The sequence below is a fragment of the Mobula birostris genome, chromosome 8 (genome assembly GCF_030028105.1).
Source record: "Mobula birostris isolate sMobBir1 chromosome 8, sMobBir1.hap1, whole genome shotgun sequence".
In the NCBI taxonomy this organism is placed as follows: Eukaryota; Metazoa; Chordata; class Chondrichthyes; order Myliobatiformes; family Myliobatidae; genus Mobula; species Mobula birostris.
In genome coordinates this window covers 135075411-135094743 of record NC_092377.1, presented here as the reverse complement: position 1 = coordinate 135094743, position 19333 = coordinate 135075411, and the positions used below count along the sequence as shown (strand labels likewise).

Sequence of the window (19333 nt, the reverse complement as noted above, 5' to 3'; positions counted from 1 at the left end):
TGACACCAAGATTGGGGGTGCAGCAGAAAATAAATAAGCAATAAATATTGAGAACATGAGGTGAAGAGTCCTTGGAAGTGTGTCCGTTAGTTGTGGGAACATTTTAATGATGGGGCAAGTGAAGTTATCCCCTTTAGTTCAGGAGCCTGATGATTGAGGGGTAGTAACTGTTCCGGTGGTGTGAGCCCTGAGACTTCAGTACCACTTTCCTGATAGCAGCAGAGAGAAGAGAGCATGTTCTGGTTGGTGAGGATTCCTAATGGTGGATGCAGCTTTCCTGCAACAGCACTGCATGTAGGTGAGACCAGTCGTGGGGAGGGCCTTACACGTGGTTCAAGGGCAGACCAGGCTGTGATGCAGCCAGTCAATATACACCCCACCACACATCTATAGAAATTTGTCAAAGTTTTAGATATCATGCCAAATCTCCGCAGACTCCTAAGGAAGTAGAGGCACTCCTTTGTTTTCTTCATGATTACACTGATATACTGGGTCCAGGACAGGTCCTCTGAAATAATAACACTGAGGAATTTAAAGTTGCTGACCCTCTCTAACTCTGATCCTCTGATGAGGAGTGGCTCATGGACCTCTGGTTTCCTTCTCCTGAAGTCAGTAGATAGCTCCTTAGTCCTATTGACATTGAATGAAAGGTTGTTGTTATGGCACCACTCAGCCAGATTTTCAATCTCCCTCCTGAATTGTGATTCATCACCACCTTTGATTCAGCCCACGTCAGTGGTATCATCAGCAAACTTGAATATGGCATTGGAGCTGTGCTTAGCCTCACAGTCATAAGTATAAAGTGAGTAGAGCAGGGGCAGAGTACACAGCCTCGTGGTGCACCAGTGCTGATGGAGACCATGAAGGAGATGTTGTTGCCAGTCCAAACTGACTGGGGTCTGCAAGTGAGGAAATCCAGATTCCAATTGCACAAGGAGGTATTGGAGCTAAGATCTTGGAGCTAATTGATTAGTTTTGAGAGGATGGTGGTATTGAATGCTGAGCTTAGTCAATAAAGGGCATTCTGATGCATGCATCTTTGCTGACCAGATGTTCCAGAGTTGAGATGGCATCTGTTGTGGACTTGTTGTTCCAGCAGGCAAATTGAGGCAGATCCAAGTTGCTTCTCAGGCAGGAGTTGATGTTTCATCGCCGACCTCTCAAAATACTTTATCACTGTGGATGCAAATGCTACTGGACGATAGTCATTGAGACAGGTCACCACGTTCTTCCTCAGAGATAGATATCACAAGACTATTGGGGGCTGCGGGTGTTCGTGATGGTTCCTCCATCTTTTAACAGTCAAAGGAAGCATGGAAGGTATTGAGCTCGTCTGGAAGTGAAGCCCTTTTGGTGCTTGATTTATCTTTAAAAGTGGTGACAATATTCAAGCCCCACCACAACTGCTGAGCATCCTTCGTTGATCCAAGTTTGGTCTGAAATTGCCGCTTCGCCCATGCATTCCAGGCACCTACCATTCCATGTAAAAATCATGCCCCACAGTTTTCCTTTAAAGCTCCCCCTCTCACCTCAAAGCTTGGCATTTCTACCCTGGGAAAGAGACTCTATCCAGCATTCCGATGCCACTCATAACTTTATAAACTTCTAACAGGTTTCCCCTCAGCCTCTACTGTTCCAGACATCTGGTGTATTACCTGCAGTTCTGGTCGCTGCATGACTGGAAAGCTGTAGGAGCTAGAAAAAAGGTGCAGTAGATGATTACAAGGACATTGCCTGGATTGGACAGTGTTAGCTTTAAAAAAATGTTGGATAAATGTTTTCGCTGGAGTATTGGAAGCTGATGGAGAGACTTGACAGAAGTTTATAATGTTATGAGAGGCATAAATGGGTGAACAGTCAAAGATCAGGATGGGAACAGCAGACAGAGCACAGGTCAGTCATTCAATCTGCATCTGGTCGTACTGATGTAAAAGAGGCCTATACAGAAAATGAAGTTGGATGACGTGCACATGGATCTCTGGAAGAGCTGTTTAGATCCCTGGAATGTGGTGAGGGAAGAGGTACTGGGAAAGGTGTTACACCTCCAGGGAGGAGTGAATCACCAACATCCCTGGCAAGGGGAAGGCATGCATCTCCATTGCCCTATGCACCCACGCTGAGCTTCTCAACCGCATTAGAGCAGCTTCATGCACCCACGCTGAGCTCGTTAATTTCATCAACTTTGCCTCCAACTTCCAGCTTGCCCTTAAATTCACTTGGTCCATTTCTGACATTTCCTTCCCCTTTCTTGATCTCTCTGTCTCTGTCTCTGGAGACAAACTGTTTATTGATGTCTTTTATAAACCTACTGATTCCTACGACTAACTAGACTATACTTCTTCCCACTCTGTCTCCTGTAAAAATGCTATTTCTTTTTCTCAGTTCCTTCATCTAAGCCGCATCAGTTCCAGGTTGATGCTTTCCTTTCTAGGGCATCAGAAATGTCCCCATCCTTCAAAGAACGGAGTTTCCCTTTGCCCACCATTGATGATGCCCTCACCAGTATCTCCTGCACTTCCTGGACATCCATGCTCACCCTATTTTCCTTTCACCTTATCAGGGATAGAGTTCCTCTTGTCCTCTCCTACCACCCATGAATCTGCACATTCAAAACATCATTCTCCAAAACTTTTGCCATCTTCAACAGAATCCTAACAGCAAACATATCTTTACATTCCCACCCCCCCACTCTCCATTTTCCACAGTTATCACTCCCTCCATGATTCCCTTGTCCATCCCCACTAATCTCCCTTGTGGCACATACCACTGCAAGTGACCAAAATGCTTCAACCACCCATGTACTTCCTCCCTTACCTCCATTCAGGAGCCCAAACAGTCCTTCCAGGTGTGGCAATACTTCACCTACAAATCTGTTTAAGAGTCACCTGTTGTATCTGGTGCTCTCAATGCACCTCTACCTTGGTGAAACCCAACGTACTGTAAATCGGGGGGGGGGGGGGAAACCACTTTATCGAGCACCTGCACCTATGCTCCTTTGCCAAGAATGGAATTTCCTGTCAACCAACCAGCTGAATCCCTATCCCCATTCCTGTTCCCACTCTGACTGTCAGGGTGGAGGAGCAGCACCTCACATATAGCCTCCAACCTGATAGCATGAGCATTGATTTCTCCTTCCTTGTTCTTCCATTCCCCACTCTGGCCTTTCATCTCTTCCCATCTGCCTATCACCTCCCCTAAAAAAACTACAGGAGTTTTTTTTAAGTGCGGTTAATTTTGAGCTGCAGAACTTATGTTTCCTCTGTATAGTGCACTTCAAGGCAATATCCCTAATCACATGCTTGACTGAGTAGTGGACATGACCAGGGCACTTAATGACACTAAACAAGTCCTTTCCATCGCCACCCTACTGGTGCACCCACTTCCCAACACACCCATAGCCATTACTACTGACGCTTCAGACAATGTTGTGGGTGCATAAACAGTTGGTCGCAGGGGTGCGTGGCAACCACTCACTTTCTTCAGCCACTAGTTCCGTCCCCCTGAAAGGACATGCAGCACGTTTGACCGTGATCTTCTTGGTCTCTATGTGGCTGCCCACCATTTTTGTTTTCTTCTAGAGGGTCACCATTTCATAGTGTTTGTTGACCACACGATGGCCAAAATATCAGACCCTCAGTCTGCACAGCAGTAACGCCGCCTGGCCTAAATATCAGAGTTCACAACCGATATACAACGTATCAAAGGGAAAAGTAATCCCGTCGCTGACTGCCTCTCACAGCCAGCCATCAAGGCCATACAGATAGGGGTTGTCTATGCTGGAACGGCAGCCGACCAAGCTACGTCGTTCACGGGCCTGCAGTTGGCTGACATTAAGTATGGGGAAGCTGGGGTTTCTCTCCTGTGTAACCAGTCGCCCTCACCCCATAATGCCCGCAAACTGAAGATGGGCTATTTTCGACTCCCTACATGACCTCTTGCATCCAGACTGGAAGGCCCCACAGAAGCCGATTGCACTAAAGTTTGCATGGCACAGCCTTTGAAATGACGTACATGATTGGACTGCAGCCTGTGTGGAGTGCCAGTGGGCAAAAATTAACCATCACGTTCAGGTGTCATTGGCATCTTTTGAGGTCCCCGAGCCATGGTTTGACCATGTCAATGTTGGCCTCGTTGGTCCTCTTCCCCCCTCCCACAGCTTCACGCACCTCCTTACCATGGTGGACCGCTCCAGCAGGTGGCCAGAGGTCGTCCCCCTATCATCGACGATAGATACAGACGTGGCTCGGGCATTCATCAGCACCTGGGTTGCTCGGTTTGGCACCCCATCTGATACTTCCTCTGACCGCAGTCTCCAATTCATATCAGACCTCTGGGCTGTGATGGCCCACAACCTTGGCGTGTATCACCACCATGGTGTATCACTGCAGCCCAATGGCCTATGAGAGTGGCTTCACCGCTCCTTACAGGCTGCTCTGAGGGCTTCCCTGACGAACGAGTGCTGGCATGATCGTCTCCCGTAGATTCTGCTGGGGCTCAGAACAGCTCCAAAGGAGGTCCTGCAGCTGAGTTGGTATATGAGTGCCAGGAGTTTTCATTCCTGACGCCACGACTACCTTGTCTTCCTCTCAACAGCATTCCACCCTCCTCAGTAAGTTCAATTCTTTTTTACCCATTTCTACCTCCCATCAAGGCGTACAGCACCCTTGGGTTCCTGTGGACCTACATTCCGTCTCATTTGTTGTCATCTGCCATGACACATACCAATGTCCCCCGAGGCCCTCTCAAGGTGGCCTGTTCTGTGTTTTGGAACATGGAGAGAAGACTTTTATCATAGATAAGAGGGGTAAAACTGTACATCTTTCCACAGATCGCCTTCAACTGGCCCACCAAAAATGCTGGAAATTCAAGCAACACACATCAAAGTTGCTGGTGAACGCAGCAGGCCAGGCAGCATCTATAGGAAGAAGTACAGTCGATGTTTCAGGCTGAGACCCTTCCTCAGGACGAACCGAAAGAAGAGCTAGTCAGTGATTTGAAAGTGGGATGGGGAGTGGGAGATCCAAAATGATAGAAGACAAGGAGTGGCGGGGGGGGGGGGGGGGGGGTAATGGAGCCAAGAGCTGGACAGTTGATTTTCATGGGACAGGAGGCCCAGGGAGAAGGAAAAGGGTGGGGGGAACCCAGAGGATGGGCAAGGGGTATAGTCAGAGGGATAGAGGGAGAAAAAGGAGAGAGAAAATGTGTGTACATAAATAAATAATGGATGGGATACGAGGGGGAGGTGGGGCAATAGCGGAAGTTAGAGAAGTCGATGTTCATGCCATCAGGTTGGAGGCTACCCAGACGGAATATAAGGTGTTGTTCCTCCAACCTGAGTGTGGCTTCATCTTTACAGTAGAGGAGGCCGTGGATAGACATGTCAGAATGGGAACGGGATGTGGAATTAAAATGTGTGGCCACGGGGAGATCCTGCTTTCTCTGGCGAACCGAGGCCGTTACCAGGAACACAGGACCCAAACCGGGCGGCTCTTTCGAGATCCAGACAGGCTTGCAATGCCGGTTTTAGTGAATGCTGTGGGGGCTTGTGTAGGGTAATGTAATCGGTGGAAACGTACAGCACTCACAACCGGCGACATTGACCTGGCAGTCACTTTAAGAGGCTGGTCGACGTGATGACGTAATTACGTAAAGGTTTCCCCGTCACTTTGAGCTCAGTTTTTTTTGGTGTTCAATTAATGTGTTGTTAGTTTTTCAGGAAAAAAAAACCGTCTTAGCCGTTTTATTTGCGAAAATGAACATCTCCAACCACAAGTGTGTCCTGGAGCTGCCGGAACCTAACTGCCTGTCACAAAGATGGCGCTGGGCTTCCCGTTAAGGAAGATCGGACACTTCCTGTGGGGGCGCAGCGGAAGCCTTGTCGCGCTGGCTGTTCGAATGGAGCGAGAGTGGGTCCGGAGTGGAGGGAAAGTGAGAGCGAGATCTGGGGCGAGACAGGTATCCGGGTGGAAAGCGGAGCCCTGGGCCGGAGGGCGGTCCCGGAATGGAGCCGGATCGGGCAAGAGCCGCATTCCTGACAGGTGAGGCCACCATCCGCGGACCTCGAGTATCTTGGACTGGGGATCACCTCCCTTCCTCATTCCCCCAGCAACCTGTCACCCCTCCCCTATCTCCCAAACCCATTTACCCCCTCTCTTTCACCCGTCCCCGTCTCCCACTCCATCTTCCGCTTATTTACCCTTCCTCCTCCCCTATCTCCAGCTCCTGCCCTCCCCATCTCCCCCTCTCCCAATACATGCTCCTGCACCCTCCCTCTTTCATCCCCCTGCCCTCACCATCACTACTTCACCCACCCATTCCTAAAAAAGGCACTGACATTCGATTTCCCCCCTCGGCTCTAGGTGGCAGGAATACTCTGCTGTTGGCCAAAGGCTCCCAGGGACCAGGTTCATCGCCTTCAAAGTTCCACTGAAGAAGGTAAGAGGCTGTGTGTCACTGTGTGTGTGAGAGAGACAGAGAGCTGAGAGTGACCAGGGTCACCTGATGCAGCGTCTGCAGTGGGCATCTCAGTTCTGGATTTCACCTTTCAGGGATTTGAAAGCTGCCTGATGCCCCATGAAATCTTCTCGCCGACGGATCTTCTGAACCAAATTAGTGAGCAGCATCAAGAGTTGGGCAAGATTATTGACCTCACCTTTACAAAGCGATATTACGACTCTACGGTAAGAACAAACAAGCTTCTACCTCAAAATCTTTGGCCAGAAATAGAGGAAACAATTGAAGTTCCCTGAGACAGGACAGAAAGACTGATGTCTGCTGATGGCGGCCAAAATGCCTGCTTATGGAGGGACCTTACTGTTAACCAGAATTGTAAAGGTGGCCAATTTATCTTGATACAATCCTGTTCTATTTCATTTCTTTCTCTCCCATTACTCATTACCAAAGAAGCTTAGTAATTATCTCCAGAAATAGTAATCTTGGCTTGCTTTTGCAGAGATAAGGGTGAGAAGTTTCACTCAAAGTCCAAAGTAAAATCAATTATCGGAGTACATAAATGTCAACACGTACAGCCCTGAGGTTCTTTTTCCACTATGTACTGGGCAGAATCCACTGCCTTTTGCAGGATTTTCCACTCGGGTGTTGAATTGATTGGCTCATGCTTCCTTTAATCCTCACTGGCACCCATCGTTGGGACGAGGGCCACACTGAAGTAGGTGTCGGACATTCAGGTGGTGAAAAGCAGCCAGTTGTATAACAAAGACATTTTGTGTATGGGCAACAGTGAGGTCAGCAGTGGACTACAAGTGGAGAAGTGCAGGCCCTGACTTGAGATTCTATGACCGATTGAGTACCAGTATAGGTTCATGGTGAAAAATTTCTCCTGTGGCTTGTTCACATGACAGGTCCCTGTCTGGTGTCGTACAATAGTGCTTTATATTTTCTATTGTAGGAGCTGCCAGAGGATTTGCACTATGAGAAAATTTTCACTGCTGGCCATGAAGTACCAAGTGCAAAAAACATTTTAAGCTTCAAACAAGCTGTGAAGACATTCCTACTGGAGAATATGGACAATGGTGAGCGCAGTTCTGGGAAGGTGTGGAAAATGGGTTGTGGGGAGGGAAAGGTGGGTTCGAGGTTTGAGGAGGACTTCAGTAGCTTATCTAGACGGCAAGTTGAAGCGGATGGAAACTCTGCCAGTGCTTTTTCCGGTCCCATGTGGCCATTGATAAGATTGTGCGGAGCCGCTGCCGTCCTGGTTTAGGTTTTCCCACAACAGTGTTGGCCAAGAACTTCCAGCATGTAAGCACAGAGACACTGTGGGAGTACAGGCCCTTCTGCCCACAGTATCTTGTCAAACCAGCTAAAAAGTAAACGAATAAAGCCCCAAAAGCTCATTGTTCCCTTACCCCACAGTGCTTGCTTCGACCTCCTACCCAAGATCCACAAACAGGACTGTCCGGGAAGGCCTACCGTTTCTGTCTGATCCTGCCCCACTGAACTCAGGTCCTCATACCTCAATTCCATTCTGTTCCTCTTGGTTCAGTCCCTTCCCACCTACATCTGTGACACTTCTCATGCCCTCGATCTCAGTAACTTTCAATTCCCTGGCCGTCTTATCTTCACCATGGATGTTCAGTCCCTATACACTTAGAAACCTACTGTTCCCACGGTTATCTTGACCATACCGCTATCCACCCTATCCCCTGTTTAAAAAAAAATGCTATTTTATTTTCTCCATTTCTTTGCCTCTACCACATCTGTTCCCAGGAAGCAACTTTCCGTTCCAGATGTCCTCCTCGTCCTCCTCTAAAGAACGGGATTTCCCTCCCTTCACTATTGACGCTGCCCTCACCTGCATCTCCTTCATTTCCCGGACATCCATACTCACCCCATCTTCCCACTGCCTTAACAGTAATAGCGTTCCTTTTGTCCTTAGCTACCAGCCTCACATCCAACACATTATTCTCTGCAACTTCCACCAATGCCATAGAGATTCTACCATATCCTTACCTCCACCACCACCCCCCCCTCACTTTATGCTATTCCCCTGTCTGCTCATCCCTCCTCACTAATCTCCCTCCCGGCACTTATTCCTGCAAGTCGCCCAAATGCTACACCTGCCCATACACCTCCTCCCTCACCTCCATTCTGGGCCCCAACTAGTCCTTCCAGGTGAGACAACACTTCTGCGAATCTACTGGGGTTGTCTATTGTGTCTGGTGCTCCTGATGCGGGCTCTTCTACATTGGTGAGACCCGTCGTACATTGGGGAACTGCTTCATCAAGCACCATCTGCCACAAGTGGGACTTCCTAGTGGCCAAACATTTTAATTTTGATTCCCATTCCTGCATGTTGATCCATGGCCACCTCTTGTGCCAATTGAGGCCACTCTCAGTGTGGAGGAGTAACCTTATATCTGGGTGGCAGCCTCCAACCTGATGGCATGACTATCAATTTTTCCCTTCCAGTAAAAAAGTTTCCCCACCCTGACGTTTTACTACTTCTCACCCGCCTCTTGCTTCCCTCTGGGTCTCCTCTTTTCTCCCACGGTCCACTCTCCTGTCCTATCAGATTCCTTCTCTACCCCTTGACCTTTCCCGCCTACCTGGTTCACCTACCTCCTTCCACCGAGCCTCTTTCCCCTGCCCACATTGTTATTCTGGCACCTTCCCCCTTCTTTCTCAGTCCTGAAGAAGGCTCTTGGCCCAAAACATCAACTATTTATTTATTTCCATGGATGCTGCCTGACCTGCTGAGTTCCTCCATCATTTTCTGTGTGTTGCCCAAAAACTAAACCCTCCTACCTACACGATGTTCATATGCCTCCATCTTCCTCACATTCATGTGCATATCCATCTCTTTTAAAAACCTCTAATGTATTTGCCTCTACCACCGTACCAGGCATCCACAACTCTGACTGAAAAAACTTACCCCTCACCTCCCCTTTGAACCTACCCCTTCTCACCTTCAATGCTTGCCCACTGGTATTAGACATCTCTACCCTGGGAATCAGATACTCCCTGTCTCCCCTCAGCCTCCGCTGCTCCAGAGAAAGCAACCCAAGTCTGTCCATCCTCCTGTGATAGTACATTCCCTCTAAACCAGGCAGCATCCTGTTAATACTCCAGATGTGGCCTAACTAGAGTTCCATAAAGTTGCAGCATAACCTCTTGACTTTTGAACTCGTTACCTCGACTAATAGTAACAAGTATTCCATAAGCCGCCTTAACCACCCTATCGACCTGTGTAACCACTTTCATGGAGCTATGAACTTGGACCCCAAGATCTCTCTGTTCAGCAATACTGTTAAGGATCTTGCCTTTAACAGCATTCTGTCTCCTTGCATTTGCCCTAGCAAGGTGCAACACTTCACATTTATCTGGGTTAAACTGCATCTGCCATTTCTCTGCCCATATCTGCAACTGATCTATATCGTGCTGTATTCTTTGCCAGTCTTTTCCAGTATCCAGAACTCCACCAATCTTGGTATCATCTGCAAACTTACTAACCCACCCATCTACATTTTCATCCAGGTCTTTTATATACGTCACAAACAGCAGAGGTCCCAGCACAGATCCCTGTGGAATATCAAAATTACAGACCTCCAGCTCAAATACGTCTCTTCGATCACTAGCTTCTCGGCTCAAGACAGTTCTGAATCCATACAGCCAATTTGCTGCGGATCTGGATTAGCCTCCCATAAGGGACTTTGTCAGACGCCTTACTAAAATCCATGTAGACACCCTCCACTACCTTCCTCAATCTCATCACCTTAATCAAGTTGCTAAGACACAACTTGCCCCACACAAAGCCATGTTGGCTTTCCCTAATTAGGCGATGGGTTCCCCAAAAACGCTCATATATCCTATCCCTAAGAATTTTCTCCAGCAATTTTCCCTACAACTGTCATGAGGCTCACTGGTCTATAGTTCTCAGGATTTTCCTTTAAATAGAGGCAACGTTAGGGAGTTGTGGTCACTGTTCCCTAATTGTTCACCCACTGAAAGGTCAATCAGCTGGCCAGGCTTGTTAGCCAACACCAGGTCCAGTACAGCCCCCTCCTCTCATTGGACTGTCCACATGTTGATTTAAGAAATCGTCCTGGATACACTTATCAAATTCAGTCCCATCTGAACCCCTTACACTAAGCAGGTCTCAGTTTATATTAGGGAAGTTGAAGTCCCCCATGACAACACTCCTACAATTTTTGCATATTTCCTTAATTTGTTTGTGTATCTGTTCCTCAATGTCCTGGTGGCTGTTGGGAGATCGTAGTGCAAACCCATCAGAGTGACTGCACCCTTCCTATTCCTGAGTTCCATCCAAATGGACTCAGTGTCTGAACCCTCCGTTACGTCTCCCGAGTGCAGCTGTCATGCTGTCTCTGATTGGTAGTGCAACTCCAACCCCTCTTCTACCTCATTTATCTTCTAAAGCCTGTTACATTAATCACTAATTCCTGCCCCTCTCTCAACCAAGTCTCTGGAATAGCCACAACATCGTAGTTCCATGTACTGGTCCATGCTCAAAGTCCATCACCTTTACCTATAATACACCTAGCATTAAAACACACACACTTCAAATATCTGACCCATCATACCCGATGTTTCAATCTTACCTTTCAATACTTTCCCAGGCATCTGTCTTCCTGGCCGATACTTCACTTTCTGACCCAGTGCTCAGGTTCCCAGCACCCTGCAAAATTAGTTTCAACCCTCCGGAGTAGCATTTGCAAACCTCCTGGCCAGGATATTGGTTCTCCTCTAGTTCAGGTGCAACCCGTCCGTCCCTCTTGTACGGGTCACCCCTTCCTCAGAAAAGGTTCCAATGATCCAAGAACTTGAAACCCTGCCCCCTGCACCATCTCCTCAGGCCCTCATTCATCTATGCTGTCATCCCAGCCCTCCCTCCACTAGCCTGAGGCACCAGGAGTAATCCATGAGTAGATGTGTATTTCCACATCAGCACAGCACGTGACTTGGATTAGAACCTGCAGATTATGGGCAAATAGTCACTGAGGGAAAAACAGGCCCCACTGCCTACCACATCTATTCCAACCATTTACCCCCATCTTGCTCTTCTGGGATCCGGGTGTTCTAGCGCAGGAATCGCAAGATATGGTCACAAAGAACTGGCACATTGGCCTTTATTGCAAAGGGATTGGAATTTTAAGAATGGGGAAGTTTAGTAACATTTGTAGAAGAGGTGTTGGCAGAGCCCCACTGGTTTTGATTCCATCACCGAATACATAGTAACGTTGGAGGCAGTGTAGGGGCAGTTGCGAAACGTCCACATTGCATTAGAGGAGCTGCTTGTAGATGGCGTGGTAGTGTAGCAGTTGGCATAACGCTTTACAGTGCCAGCGATCGGGGTTCAATTCCCACCACTGTCTGTAATGTGTTTGTACAGTAAGTTCTCCCTGGGACTATGGGCTCTCTCCTCTATTCTCAACACCTATGAGTTCGTGTGCTGTGGGCGTGCTATGTTTGCACAAAACATACACTTACTGACTGCCCCCGGCACATCCTCGGACTGTGTTGGTTGTTGACACAAACAACACACTTCACAGTATGTTTTGATGTACACGTGACAAGTAAAACTAATCTTTATCATTAATGAAGCTAATCTCAGTGTGCATAAAGATAAATCCTTGGGTATGCTGAAATACATTTCAGGGCATTGTGGGAAGCTAGGGAAGAAATTTCTGTGGCCCTGACAGAGATATTTGTATCGTCGTCAGGCAGGGGTGAGGTAACAGAAATCTGGCGGGTGACTGATGATGTGCCTCTGTTTAAGAGGGGCTGCAAAGACAGCCTTGGGAACTCCAGGCGGAGAGCCTGACATCAGTGGTTGGGAAGTCAGTGGAAGGGATTCCGAGAGACAGGATCCACCGGCCTTTGTTGGTAGTGTGGCTTTGTGGGGAATTGGGTATCACAAATTTGAATGCAATGTTTTGAAGAGATATCGAAAGGATTGATCACAAGGCAGTAGACATTGTCTACGTGGACTTCAGCCAGGCTTTTGACAAGGTCCTACGCGGTAGCTGATCTAGAAGATTAGAACACAAGCTTCAGGGTGAGGTAGCGGATTATATATAAAATTAGCTGGGTGGCTTGGTTAGGGTGGTAGTGGAGGGCTCTTTCTCGAATTTTCAGATCCTCCAATTTGAACTCATGGTGAGCTGGAGGGACACATGCTGGGTCCTCTGTGTTTGTCATCTACATTAACAATCTGGCTGAGAATATAGGTCGCAGGGGTACTAAACTTGTGGATACGACCCAAGTTGGTGGTGTGGTGGATAGTGAAGAAGGTTGTCTTAAGTTGTAATAGGATCAGGTTCAGCTGGGGAGGGAATTGGAAGGAAATGGCCAATGGAATTGATTGCAGACTAGAGTGAGGTGATGTATTTTAGGGAAGTTCAATCAAGCAATACTCTTAGTGAACCACAGGGTCGCAGGAGTACAAGTACAGAGTTTCCTGAAAGTGGCAGCACAGGTAGACAGGATGGGGAAGAAGGAATATGGTGCACTTGTCAGGGCATTGAGCACAGGAGTTAAGGATGTCACGTTTGTCACGTTTTTGCTGTAGGGGAAGTTGGTAAGACTGCATCTGGAGTTTCTATCGATTGATTTATTTATTGAGATACAGTGTGGAACAGGCTCTTCCAGCCCTACGAGCCACGCTGCCCGGTGACCACCGCCCCCCCCCCCCCCCGACTTAATACTAGTCCCAGCATGGGACAATTTACAATGATTAATTAACCTACCAATTATTTACCCAGCTATAGGAAAGAAATAAATTTAAGCTTGAAAGGATGCTGAAAAAATTCACAGGAATATAACAGGAACTGAAAGGCTTGAGTTATAAGGAGGGCCTGGATATGCTGGGACAATTTTCCAGTGTAGGAGGCTGAGGGGTGCCTTTACAGAGGTTTATAAAATCATGAGGGGAATAGGTAAGAGTCACCGTCTTTCCCCCAGGTAGGGGTGTCTAAAACTAGAGGGAAGTTGAACATATACAGGCAGATGGGATTAATTTGGATTGATATCTTCGGTGAGGGCATGATTCTGTCAACAAATATGAGGCCTGTGAGATCTTACCTGGAATATTGTGTCCAGTTTTGCTCCGTGCCTGGAAAATACTATAGCGAGTTCAGAAACACAAGATATTCTGCAAGTGCTGGAAATCAAGAGTAGCCCATATAACGTGCTGGAGGAACTCAGCAGACCAGGCAGCGTCGATGGAAAGGAATAAACAGTCGACGTTTTGTGCCGAGATCCTTTGTCAGGGCTGATGAAGAGTCTCGGCCCAAAATGTCAACTGTGTTCCTTTCCATCGATGCTGCCTGACCTGCTGAGTTCCTCCAGCATGTTGTATCTGCTACTTGGGGAGTTCAGAAAAGGTAGGTTGGTTCTACGAAGGGAGCCTAGGCTTTGGTATTTTGTATAGTTTAGAAGATTGTGAATGATTTTATTGAAATGTGCAAAATTATTTGTAGAATTGACAGGGAAGTTAAAACAAGGTGGTCACTGTATCAAAATACGGAATCTTCCCTTTAGGACTGAGATGGGAGAAATCCTGCCACTAGGGAGTTGAATTTTCAGAAGACTCATGTTTTTCATAATTTCTGAATGTCCGGGAAACCTTTAAATGTAGTGAAATTTTTAATTAATAGCATGTTATCATATGTAAATAGTGGCAGGTATCTTGCACCAAGTTCCCGTAGAGACCCATCTGATAGTAATCTGATTACCCCTTTCCAATGATGTGGACTGAAGCATAATTGTTAGCCAGGCATGGAGAAAGCTCAGTGAGAGCGTTTATATCCTGGACCTCATCTCTAAGAATTCGCTTCCGGTTATGGTGCACCCTCTGGACCTCTATTAGGAAGGTACTTTCTTTTTCCTTCCTTCTTCCTTTGTCCTTGACTCTGGGTTGATAAACATGTAGAAGCACTCCTAATCCAGCTTCTAGGCTGCTCTCTGCTTGGGGCCCTTAACTGGAATTCAGACCACCCATCCCATCAGATTTCTGAGATACCACATCACCTTAGAGTGGAACAGTACTGAGCCCATGCCAGCCATCAAACACCCAGCTACTCCATAGGCTAATTCAATTTATTCATCCCATCAGCTTTTGCTGCCCCCAGATTCTACCACCCATTTACACAAGGGGAGGGTAGAATGTCCAAGCTGCAACCAGATGTTGGAGGAAACCAGAGCACCCGGAGGAAACTTGCATAGCAACAGGGAGAACCTGCAAGCTAAACTGATCCAGTCTGTGAGGCACCAACCCTGCTCGCCTGACCACAATGTCGTAGATTCATAAGTCGTAAAACATGGAAATGGGTTATTCAGCCCAGCTGATCCAATGGACACGCTTCCATATTAAGTTCATCCTGTTCATTAGATGTGGGGGTGTTGGGGTCTAATCTGGCGTGCTCACTGTTTTGTACTTGTCTACTTTTAGATAAACTGGTTGGAGTTCATTGCACTCACGGCGTTAACAGGACTGGCTATCTCATTTGCAGGTTGGTTGTTGAAGAGCTTGGTTAAGTTTTTAATGATTGTAAATGAGAATCATGAAAAGAGCTCAAGCAGTTCTGTACCTAATTTGGAGTCATATGGCATTGAAAAAGTCCTTTTGGCCCAACTGGTCCCATTTGCCTGCATTTGGCCTATAACCCTCTAAGCATTTGCCATCTATGTACCTGTCCACGACCCTTTGAAATATTGTTAATGCACTTCTTCTGGCAGCTGGTTCCATACATGGACCACCCTCTAGGTTTTAAAAAATGTTTCCCCTCAGGTCCCTACTAAATTTCCCCCTCCCCACCTTAAACTTCTAATAGGCATCCGTTAGTCTTGTGAGACCATGGATTTGTGCCTTGGAAGGTTTCCAGGGAGCAGGCCTGGGCAAGGTTGTATGGAAGACTAGCAGCTGCCTATGCTGCAAGTCTCCCCTCTCCATGCCACCGATGTTGTCCAAGGGAAGGGCACTAGGGCCGATACAGCTTGGCCCCAGTGTCGTCGCAGGGCAATGTGTGGCTAAGTGCCTTGCTCAAGGACACAACATGCTGCTTCAGCTGAGGCTCGAACTAGCGACCTTCAGATCACTAGCCCATGCCTTAACCACTTGGCCACGTACCAACACACCTTAAACTTAAGTTCTCCATTTCTTGATTCCCATCCCCTGGAAAAATTCACCCTCTCTGCCTGTCATGATTTTATACATCTCGATAAGCTCACTCCCCATTCTCCTACGCTCTGATGAATGCAGTCCCAGCCGGTTCATCCTATCTCCATTACTCAGCCTGTCCAGTGCCTGCACCATCCTTGTAAACCTTTGCCCTCTTTTTTAATGGCATCTTTCCTACAGCAGGGTGACCAAAGCTGAATGCATTACTCCAAATGTGGTCTCTCCAATATGTTGTACAACTGCCCCCAAGCTGTCCAGTAAGGATATTGTCTCTCAGTAAAAGCATTGTCACAGTTAGCAGGTACATTTTTGTATAACAAAAAGCAAATTAAGCACCAGAGCTTATTTTGAGAGGGATTGGATTGAGGAATATGGATGCCTTGCGAAACCTGTATTGAACATTGGTTGGGAGTATTGTATTCAAGTCCACTTGCAACAGAGTGTATACGGGAGCACTGGAGAGATTTAATACATGAGACCAGAAAGGAGGAATTGTATATTTAGGCAAGGATGAGCAAAGGCTATAGGGTAACCTGAGAGATGTCCTGAAATGACGTAGGGTTTCCATTTTAACACAAACATGATGTTTCCACCTCTGGCTATTATTAGAGGCCATTAATCTAAGATTCACCAAGAAGTCCAGTTGGGAATCCAGCAGGAATTGTTTGCTTGAAGACTGAGAATATAACAGTACAGATGACTCGAAGGTTGGTGATGTTGAGGACACTGTAGAAGTTTGCTGGCATGTACTGAGCGCTTACAATTTCAGGCAGAGTCATGGCAGAGGGAGTTCAATTTGGGCAAGTGTGGAGTGCTGAATATCAGGAGATTGCGTTGTCGGTGTTGAGGGATGCGCAGAGGGATCTTGTGGGTAGCTCCCGGAGAGTGGCTGCACAAGATGATAGGGTGGTAAAGAGGGTGTGTGGTCTGCTTGCCTTTGTTGGTCATGGCATCAAGCTCAAGAGTCAGGAAGTTGTGTTGCGGACTTATAAAACTCTGCACTTGGAGCACTGCGTTCAATTCTGCTTGCCCCATTATAGGAGGGACGGGGCGGCTATGGAGCAGATGCAGAAGTTGTTCACCAGCATGCTGCCTGGATTTGCTTTGAGGAGAGATTGGACAAACTTATTTCCCTTTTAGTTACAGCCAACATTATCACAAAGAATCTTGTTATAAGAATGTTGGACATTCCCCTAGTATAAGATGAAGTCGAGCTCATTGTGATCTTGCATGTTACTAATCGTCTGCCCTGCACTTTCTCTGTAACTGTGCCACCTGATAACAAAATCATGAGGGACATAGATTTGGTAGACAGTAACAGTATTTTCCCCAAAGTAGGGCAGTCCAAAACTGTGGAGCATAGATTTAGGGATGAGAGGGAAAAGATTTCTAAGGAACTTGAGGGACAAGCTTTGAGTGGTATTGAGTAGGGACGTAGAGCAATAAGACTTGGAAGGACATTGGTTGATGCTGTTTGTTTCTTTTAGGTATCTGATTGATGTGGATGGAATGGACCCTCATGAAGCAATTGACTGTAAGTTTCAGGATTTCACCACTTGGACTTATTCTTTCGTTGTCCTTCAAAATCTAAAATCTCTTCATCCCTGGTTCTTTTTGTCAAGTGTTCAATAAATCCCGTGGACATCCAATTGAAAGGCAGAATTACATTCAGGATTTGTTACAGGGGCCTCAGCGAAGGTAAGATTAACTGGATCACAATTGTAATAACGCACTCAGTTACTGTATTATCCTGGCAGGTCAGCCTGTTTCTGGTTGCACTGTGTGTCAGAGCTGTTACAGCTCGGAAGTGGCCTAGGTGCCAAGATCAGTGCCAACCAAGGTGCCTTCTTGAGCTAATCCCATTTGCCTGTATTTGATTTGGCCCATATCTGTCCACGAACCTGTCCAAATGTCTTTGTAAACATTATATTTGTACCCACCTCTATTATTTCCTCTGGCAGCTTGTTCCACACACCCTCTGTATTTTTTCCCTTTTTGCATAAACACTCCCCTTTCCTGTAGGCAAAATCTGTGACCTTATCTATGCTTCTCATGATATTACAAGGTCATCCTTTAGCCTGCTACTCTCAGGAAAACAGTTCCAGCTTATCTTGTCCTTAGAATTCCTTATCCTTATTTTTCACACTCTCCAGTCCAGTCCAGACAACATCACTGCGAATCCTTTCTCACTCTAGTTTAATCACATCTTTCCTGGCGATCAGAACTGCACGAATACTGCAGGTGTGGTCTCACCAACGTCTTGCACAGTTGTAACATGACACTTGTTGCACTGTCTACTGAAGGCAAGTGTGGAAACATCACTTTGTTACCTGTGCCACAACTTTCGGGGAATTATGTACTTGTTGAACAAACTCAGCAGTAAAACACTGCCCAGGGCCTGGTTATTTACTGTGTAAGTTCTCCCCTTGTTTAACTTCCCACGAAGTACCACTTTGCACTTGGCTGAGTTAACTATTTCTTAGTCAAATTTCTTAGTTGATCTAGTTACTGTTGACACCACCAATTTTTATATCATTTGCAAATTTACTAACCATACTATGTTGTCATCCAAATTATTAATATAGATGACAAACAATAGTCAACCCAACATCAATCACAGCAAAACACCATTGGCCACACACCCCCAAACCTGTAAAGCTATCCTTCGCTGCTCCCTTCTTGACTTTTACCACCGAGTTAGCTTTGTATCCAATTGGCTAGTTCACCTTGGATCCCATGTGATCTCATCTCCAAGTTCAAGTCCAGTTTTAATTACCATTCAACCGTAAATGAATATAGCCAAGTGAAACAGCTTTCTACTGGGGCCAAGGTGCGAAACACAAAGCACTAATAGCACACATGGTTATGAGTTCAGAAAAAACATACAGACACAAAGAAAAGTAATGTAGTCCAAGTCCCTGTGTGGCATGACTAGATTGACGGTAAGTTGTTCTAGTCTAGTTTGTTTTCCCACCGAGTGGAGAGCAGCACTGCCTTGATGTCTCCTAGCCACGACCGAGGCAATATACCTCCCCTGCAGTCAGTCTCGCCAATGAACCAGTGAACCGGACTTGCAGTATTCCCTGTTACTAATGTCTAGCAGGGTCTTGTGATCGCAATCTTCGGGTCTAGTCTACCATGGTAGACTTTGTCCAAGACCCCACCAAAGTTGATGTTAGTAACATCCACTGCCCTGCCCCCAGAAAAATTGATCAGATTTTGGAGACACAATTTCCGAAGCCATGACGGAGACATCCGAACTATCTGTGCCTTTTCAAGTGTTGGAACGTCTTGGCTGATCAGATGATTCCGGGTCACTGATGGGAAGTAGTGGAACTGTAGTCTGAGGAGCTAGATCTTGCAGTTCCCTGTTGACTTTAGAACATAGAACACAGCACAATACAGCCCTTCACCCACCATGTTTTAACCTACTTTAAGATCAATCTAACCCCTCCCTTCTACATAGCCCTCAATTTTTCTATCATTCACGTGCCTATCTAAGAGTGTCTAAAATGCCTGTAATATATCCTCTACCCAACCCCTGGTAGGGTGTTTCACGCACCTACCATTCTCAGTGTAAAGATCCTCGATATTTATCTCCAGTCATCTTAAAATTATATTAGCCGTTTCTGCCCTGGAAAAATACTCTGACTATTCACTCACTCTATGCCTCAT

The 19333-nt window shown here is 46.7% G+C and overlaps 1 protein-coding gene across 1 annotated transcript in view; it reads left to right on the top strand.

The window, feature by feature from the left end:
• The first annotated feature begins 5799 nt into the window (after nucleotides 1-5799).
• Nucleotides 5800-19333, top strand: part of LOC140201735 (RNA/RNP complex-1-interacting phosphatase-like) — a 31704-nt gene continuing 18170 nt past the window's right edge. The window contains exons 1-7 of the mRNA XM_072266336.1: nucleotides 5800-6038; nucleotides 6360-6435; nucleotides 6549-6680; nucleotides 7409-7532; nucleotides 14930-14990; nucleotides 17146-17192; nucleotides 17281-17356. Coding sequence (XP_072122437.1) covers nucleotides 5815-6038; nucleotides 6360-6435; nucleotides 6549-6680; nucleotides 7409-7532; nucleotides 14930-14990; nucleotides 17146-17192; nucleotides 17281-17356 — 740 coding nt within the window. The 5' untranslated portion in view covers nucleotides 5800-5814. The remainder of the gene's footprint in view (nucleotides 6039-6359; nucleotides 6436-6548; nucleotides 6681-7408; nucleotides 7533-14929; nucleotides 14991-17145; nucleotides 17193-17280; nucleotides 17357-19333) is intronic.